This window comes from Benincasa hispida, chromosome 8, assembly GCF_027475165.1.
Source record: "Benincasa hispida cultivar pf3 chromosome 8, pf3_genome.v1.1, whole genome shotgun sequence".
NCBI classification, from domain to species: domain Eukaryota; kingdom Viridiplantae; phylum Streptophyta; class Magnoliopsida; order Cucurbitales; family Cucurbitaceae; genus Benincasa; species Benincasa hispida.
In genome coordinates this window covers 17,641,517-17,649,555 of record NC_143485.1, presented here as the reverse complement: position 1 = coordinate 17,649,555, position 8,039 = coordinate 17,641,517, and the positions used below count along the sequence as shown (strand labels likewise).

The window sequence follows — 8,039 nt, the reverse complement described above, 5'->3', positions numbered from 1 at the left end:
TGATCCTCTAATGAACAATTGGTTTGTGATCTGATCAACAAACCGAGTCCCTCTCAGGCTAATGAGAGGGCGGGGCCCCTTGTTTAAGACCCAGAGTCAGCACTTAAGGGAACAACCTCTCTACTATCCCTAAAATCGGGTAGGAGTGAATTCCATCTTGCACCCTATGTCCCCAGCTATCTACCCGTTTTTACCCCGAAATGGAAGTTTATTGAGCCGACGCTGTTGAGTCAACCCTCACCTATGCAAATCTAAGGATAATCCTGAATAAACAGGAGTTCATAGTTAGCTCTATATTAAGGTCAAGTTACCTAGGTCATCGCTTTGAAATAGTCAGTCTTAAATAATAGACAACGTTGTAAAGTAAGAGTGACTAATTTCGTGGTCCGATCTTGTACAAACTCATTACACAGGACATCCCCACTTCTCATGCCATAACATATATAAATTAGGATCACATCATCTGTAGCACTTTACAACTCCTTGTAACAACTACAGAGCAAGCCACATGCAATAGTATTACCAAAATAAGGTACCCAACCTTATTCATATACTATAGATCATTTTGACTATTTACTCGAATCTAATCCACTTTTATGTCTTCACAAAAGCTCAAGTACTCATGTAATAGTCATGGATCTTTTAATTTATTGGATTTTTTCTAAAACGAAATAGCAATTCATATATTCAATAACAACTTATTGAATTTTCAGAATAAGTTTTATTGTTTATAAACCAAGATTTTTAGGACTTAAAACCCAACAAACTCCCACTTGGACTAAAACTCCAGTAGTAACATATATATCCGAATATACAAGACTGAGTTTTTTAGTTTTACAGAGAAATACAATAAACTAGAGCATCATATACGCAGGGTTTACCATTCGGTATTCCATACTCGGTTTTTCTCCCACTTGCCCTAGGTTATATATGTGGTATTCCTAGTCTTACTAGGAGATTCTTAATCACAAAACAAGTCCTTCTCGGGCCAATGAGAAGATGGGGCTTCTTGTTCAAGACCCGGAGTCAGCACTTAAGGAAACAACCTCTCCACTATCCTTAAAATTGGGTAGGAGTAAATTCTATCTTGCACCCTATGTCCCCAGCTATCTACCCGTTCTTACCCCTGAAATGGAAGTTTATTGAGTCGACGTTGTTGAGCCAACTCTCACCTCTGCACATCTAAGGATAATCCCGAATAAACAGGAGTTCATAGTTAGCTCAGGATTAAGGTCAAGTTACCTAGGTCATCCCTTTGAAATAGTCAGTCTTAAACAGTAAACAACGTTATAAAGTAAAAGTGACTAATTTCATAGTCCGATCTTGTACAAACCTATTGCACAGGACACCCCCACTCCTCATGTCATAACATGTATGAATTAGGACCACATCGTCTGTAGCACTTTACAACTCTTTGTAACAATTATAGAGTGGGCCACATCCAATAGTGTTACCAGAATAAGGTACCCAACCTTATTCATATACTATAGATCATTTTGACTATTTACTCAAACCTGATCCACTTTTATGTCTTCACATAAAGCTTAAGTACTCATGTAATAGTCACGGATCTTTTAGTTTATTGTTTTTATTTCTAAAACAAAATAAGCAATTCATATATTCAATAACTTATTGAATTTTCAGAATAAGTTTTATTGTCTACAAACCACGAATTTTAGGACATAAAACCCAACAAACTCCCACTTCGACTAAAACTCTAGTGGTGACATATATATCCGAATATACAAGACTGAGTTTTTTAGTTTTACAAAGAAATACAATAAACTAGGGCATCATATATTCGAATATAAAAGTCTCACGTGTATTAAGAGTATTAAAAAGCCCATGTCATACGGGTTCTAAAGTTTCTCAGATAATAATATTAAGAGTTTTAAAAGTAAAATCACGTGAAATAAATAAATATATTAAAATTCTATATGAAAATCTAAGATAAAATCTGTAAAACAAATAGACTCTTTAAAGTAACTCTATCCCATAATTATATGGTAAAAAAGACAACTCAAACATTGATTTTTTTTCTTTTTTTAATGGCTAAATTCAACCTAGAAAATATAAACTTGGGAAACAAGTAGGGATGAGAACATGGAAAATAGGCTAAACTTTGCCATTGCTTGTGTCCAAGCAAGATGAAGAAAACAAGAGAAAACAAGATAATTGTTTATTTTATTATTATTATTTTTAAAACATTATTATCAATAATTTATTTTTGTAAATAACAAGACAACTCTTTATGTGAGAAAAAAAAAACCACTTACTCTGGTGCTTTATTTATTAATTATAATTTTGTATTAAAAAAGAAAAAAAAAAAACTATTTAGTTTGGTCTGGCAGCTCCTCAAATTAATTATAATGCAACCGTTCAGTCAACGGCTACATGTGGAACATCACAATCTCCGCCGCTATTTCCCTTCCATAAATTATAATAATAATAAATTAAGAGTTGGACTCTATAGATAAAACATAATTAATTTTTTTTCGGGTCAGGAGTGAGGGTATGAGTTGTTAAAAATTCAAACAAGTGTTTTGGGAATCCATTTTTATACGTCAACGATGTTTTATGTCCATGTCCATTATCTTGGTAACAATGCACTCAGCCCTCATCTTTAATAACGATGCATTGTAGCTACTTCGACCACCATCTCTATCGATTTCCGTCAGTAGCCACCTTTATCAACTTCGACAATCATTATTTTAAATTATTAGTTCATATTATTTTAGGTGTCTTTCGATTAACTTTTCAAATGTTTAACTTTGAAAATAAGTCATTTTACAAAAAAAATTGAAGTGTTTGACAACTATTCAAAATAATTTTTGAAATACCTTCAAACTTTATATCAAACAGTTTTTATCAAAAGAGTTTAAATAAAAATATTTTTTTTACAAACACTTTTTTCTAATCAATCTAAATGTCCTCATAATAACCTAACATTAATAAAAACACTTTTAGCATATAAAAAACCAAACAAACTTGTATATTAAAAATTTTTTATAAAAAGTTTTCAAACATATGAATGTTTTTATTTCAAAGAGTTTTTTTTTTTTTAAAAAAAAAAAAGTGTTTAAATGTAAATGATTTTTTGAAAAATATTTTTTTTCCAAGTTAGTCTAAAAAGAAGCTTGTATCATGATAAAAAGGTAAATATAAATTGTAGTTTGGGAAGTGATGGAAGTTGTGGAACATATTTATCAAATAGAGGATTTGGATGAATATTTATGTAATTTTTTTTTTTTTTTTGTGTAAGTGAAAGTCATTTATTGGTCCATATCACATATAATTTCTTTTATATCATATAAATAGACCGGAGAATGTGGCCATTTGTTACATATTTTTATGACAACAAGGTAACATAACTATTAGTAAGGTCATTATAGTACAATCAGAAGATATTCATTTTACAATATAAGTTCAATTTTGTTTTCTTCCAATGAATCTAATATAATCTTGTATAACTTAACTAGAAATGTCACATGCAAAATTTGTAAAATGATGTAATACACATGGATTTAAAAATAAAATAACAAAATAAAATCCATGGTTTATTAAAAAAAAAAAAAAGACATGTAGAATTATTTCCAAACAAAAATAATCATCATAGGTTAAAATAAGCAAGCTCAACTGACATATTATTTGTACTATCAACCTCAAGTTAAGAGGTATGATTCTCCATCCCACGTATTTAATCTCATACCTATGCAAAATAATAATAATAATCACAAAAAAAAAGCTTCAAACACAGACTTTCTAACTCAAACAAAATAAATTTGCACTCCAAACATAAACATATAAACTCCATAAACATAAACTATACCGACATATGAATTCAATTTAACGTCCTAAACAACTTCTTTAATTGTTGATTGTTTGATCTCTTATTCTACGACAAATCTAAAATAAATAATAATAATAAATTATAGTGATGGCTTGACGTCTTATCCCATACATAATGGAAAATTCAGCATAACTCTAAGAAGGCTCGTCTTTTATCGACTTCAATGCATTTTCATATTAGCATTTAGTTGCCAAAATCGCTATTTGGCGGTAGGATGCTTCATCCCTCATCCATTGGCCACATTGGCCCAAGTTTGAATTTTTCGCACACAATTCCTTTAATATTTATTTGTGAACAAAAAGTTGTTTCTAAGGATTAAATATGTCTATATTAAGTTTTAAACTTTAAAATTTTTTAATTTTGTGTTCAATAGAGTAATAAATCATTAGTTATTGGATATTTTTTTAAAAAATTTTAGATCTATTAAACACATAATTGAAAATTTAAATTTCATTAACATAAATTCGATTTTATATCTAATAGATCAATCATTTTCTTTTAAAAAAGTATCGTATGTGTCATGATTGTATTAGATATGAAGTTGAAAGTTTAGAAATCTATTAAACATTTTTAAAGTTTAGTAATCTATAAGAGATAAAATTGAAAGTTTATAAACTAAATTTGTGACTAAAATTCTTTTTTACTCATTTTAATATTTTTGCAAAACTTTAAACTAAACCCTTGAACAAAAATCATATTCCGCCACTACCTATACATCTGTTGATTAAATCATGAGAAAAATTTGGGTGTTCCCTTATATGTATCTATCTTGGTGTATCTCAAGTATAATCCAATAAAATACTGCCACATGTCAGTTTTATTTTTTAAAAAATTAATTTCTTTCTAATTTCATTTTTGATGGTAAAGAAATGGGAAGCATATGAATTAGGTTGTACCTAATCATTGCTTTTAAATTATATGATCACATATATAGTTGGTATATGGACCCCTTTTTAGTTAAAAAAGAAATAATAAAGAATAAAGGTTAAACTAACAAATTTTAAAAATGATAATTAATATCTTATCCACTAAACTATGTTCCCATTTACTTGTTACTATAAATTATTAATTTTTTTTACGCTGTTATTATTATTATTTTTAATTATTAATCAAGTTTAGAGATGTAATTTTTTTTTAATCTCTTGCTTCAAAAATATCTACATTCTTTAAAAAAAGAAAAAAGAAAAAAAAAAGACATAAATATTTTTTACAATAGAAAAAAAGATATTTTACCATAATTAAGATCAGATCCAATATTTCAATTTTTTGAGGTGATTTTTTATATGTATAATTTTGGAGGGGAAAAAAAAGAGAAAAAAGAAAGCAAATAATAATATTAAGAAGGAATCAATTTGTCATTTCTCATGACATCAATCCAATACAAGATGGAATCCAACATCTTATATTTTACGGTGAACCCAAATCGGTCGGACTTAGCTCGACTCGCCACCATTTTTTCCGGCAGCCTAAACAAGGTGTCTAAGAATCCCCAATTGGCCAGCTCCTCCATTTCCGTCGGAACCAGCCCTTCTTCCTCCACTATCTCCGCCCACAACTTCCCTTTATCCCCCATCGCCGCCGTATAATGAAACTCCGCCGAAAACATTATTCTCTCGTCCTCCTTCTCCGCCGCCGCTACTCCAAGTTTCTCCGCCACCGCCCCCCATATCTCCTTCCACCTGAAGCTCCACCCGTTGCACACGTTGAATGCTTCCCCGTCTGCGGTCGCTGTGTTTATAACAAATTCAGGTATCCAACCGACAGCTATCCAATAAAAAATTGCATGTGACCATTTTTTTTTTTATAATTTTATTATTATTTATTTAGGTGAAAAATATTTAAATTTTATTTTTAAGAAACGAAAGCACGGATTAAGCTGTATCAAATCACTACTTTTATGTCACGTAACCATACTTATTTTCGTGCAACCTGTCGTTTGACCATTAGAAAAATAATTTAGATGGATATTCACACTCAACTAACTAATTTTTAGGCAAATATCAATTTATATCATTAAAAAAAAATAATTGAGTGCATCCTAAAGGTATATCCACACTCAACTAGCTAATTTTTTAGACAAATATCAATTTATAACTAAAAATTGATAATCGTATTAGTTTGAACTATAGAATTTTGTAGATATATCAATTTATATCCTCATCTAGATTTAGATAAGTATTGTGTCAAATTTATGATTTAAGCTAATTAAATTCATAATTTTTTTTTCATAAAAACCGCTAAATTTTTATAAGGAAATTAATTTAAATCCTTTATTACAATTACCTTTGGAGACCACCCTTTATTACAATTATCTTTAAAAACCATCTAATGCATTCAAATGTAGGTAGACTTCTTCAAATATTAAATTTACAAAATGAATGATTAGAATAAATGTGTTTTTTAAAGAAAAATCCGTTTAAGGGTTTATATAGATTAATTTAAGAAATTTTAGGAATTTAATTCATAGAATTATGGTCCCATTTGATAACTATTTTATTTTCATGCGTTTGTTTTTTAAAATTAAGGTTATGACATTACTTTCACCTCTATATTTCTTATTTTGTTATCTACTTTTCACTCAGGTTTAAAAACCAAATCTAATTTTGAGATAAAAAATTAGCTTTAAAAAAGTTGTTTTTATTTTTGAAATTTAGCTAAGAATTATTGTAAAATTATTATAAGAAAGGATGAAATATGCCTAATTTTTCAAAAACAAAAATAAAAAATTAAATTGTAATAAAATGGAGCCTATATATTTCCTATGAGGTTTTTCAAATGAAAATTATGTAAATTGATTTACTTACAAAGTTTAAAATTTAAAATTCTAAAAAAAAATAACTTGAGAGAGTTACGTACCATTTATTTTAATACCTTTAGTTGCGGCCCACACATGCTGCTCAGCTGTGAGCCGAGCATCAGAGCCGTCAATATAGACCTCCTCCCAGCACGCCGCCGTGCCGCCGAACACAAACGGCATCTTCAACTTCTTACAAATAGCACCATAAACACACAAACTCCCCATAAAATTAAAGAAAGTCCGGTTCGAACTTCCCAGTATCAAACCCGGCCGGAGAACGCTCCACCCCACCACTCTCCGGCCACCGGACAACCGCTCACGGAGGAGATCCTCCAAAACATAGTAAAAATTATTCCCAGATTCCGCTCTTGGACTATCCTCACAATAAGCCACCTCCCCTCCTCCGCCACAGCCGGCAGCGAGTCTTGTTAGCGAAGCATAGTGCTTGATCCCGGTCTGCAGCGAGACGTGGCGGAGGGCCGGCGCCGAAGGGAGAATTGCATCGAGGGCGTTGGCCAACATGGCCCGGTTTTGGTCGGAGCAACCCTGGGAATCGAACCGGAGCTGGGCGGCCCAAGTGATCCAGAAGAGGTGGGTAACGTGGCGGACCGGGGAGAGGTTCGAATGAGCCGACCGGCGGTCGAGCAAATCGCAAGAGATGAAGTGGAAGTTGGGATGGGAGATGGGGCTGATATTGTCCGGCCGCCGTGCGACACCGTAGACTTTCCAGCCGGCGGTTGAGAGAAGCGTTTTGGCCAACTCTTTTCCGACCAAACCGGTGACTCCGAATATTACAGCGACGAGTTCGGCATTGGCGACCAAATTTGTGTTGATTATTTCGGCCGCCATTATATTGATGGAGTTATTCGAATTCTTAAGCCTTTTCATATATATAATATATGTTTGTTGTTGAAGATCTTGGAGAATATTTCTAGAACCTAAATATACGGAATACTCAATAATGTTACTTCAAATGGGAATATCTTATTTCTTTATTAGGTGTACAAATTTTATTAATTTATTTTTTTTTTATTTATTTAGTGATATAAGAAATGTTAAATTATAAATTTGCTCCGAGAAAATTAGAATCTAGTCTATATAATAGTATAACCTTCATAAATAGTCCCCATATTTATGATTAGAATTTTATCAAACTAACGGGACTATTTTTTAGATGTTATCAAACCAAACTATAACAACTAAATTCTAACTTTTAAAACCATAGAGTCGTGACTAAATTTTGACTTTTTCCAGATTAGTGAGACCAAATTTGTAAATTAACCAATAAGAAACATGTCGGGTGAAAATGATGATTTTTTATGAAAAAATATTTAGGTGCATCACATAATGCACCTACATCTCACCAAAGTATCCAATCATAATTTACCACAT

At 31.3% G+C, this 8,039-nt stretch overlaps 1 protein-coding gene across 1 annotated transcript; it reads right to left on the bottom strand.

Annotated features, from left to right (window-relative positions):
* Window positions 1–5,104: 5,104 nt before the first annotated feature.
* LOC120083628 (NAD(P)-binding Rossmann-fold superfamily protein) lies at window positions 5,105–7,584 on the bottom strand. The gene is made up of 2 exons (XM_039039462.2): window positions 6,707–7,584; window positions 5,105–5,578 (listed from the first exon to the last, which is right to left on the bottom strand). The coding sequence occupies exons 1-2, from the start codon at window positions 7,533–7,535 to the stop codon at window positions 5,187–5,189; spliced, it is 1,221 nt and encodes a 406-aa protein (XP_038895390.2). The 5' UTR covers window positions 7,536–7,584; the 3' UTR covers window positions 5,105–5,186.
* Window positions 7,585–8,039: the final 455 nt, after the last annotated feature.

Bases quoted from the DNA above. Each gene is read 5' to 3' on its own strand.
- LOC120083628 (XM_039039462.2), bottom strand. From the start codon at position 7,535: ATGAAAAGGCTTAAGAATTCGAATAACTCCATCAATATAATGGCGGCC. The intron at 5,579-6,706 runs GTACGTAACTCT...TTATAAACACAG, and splicing joins TAAAGGTATTAAAATAAATG to CGACCGCAGACGGGGAAGCA.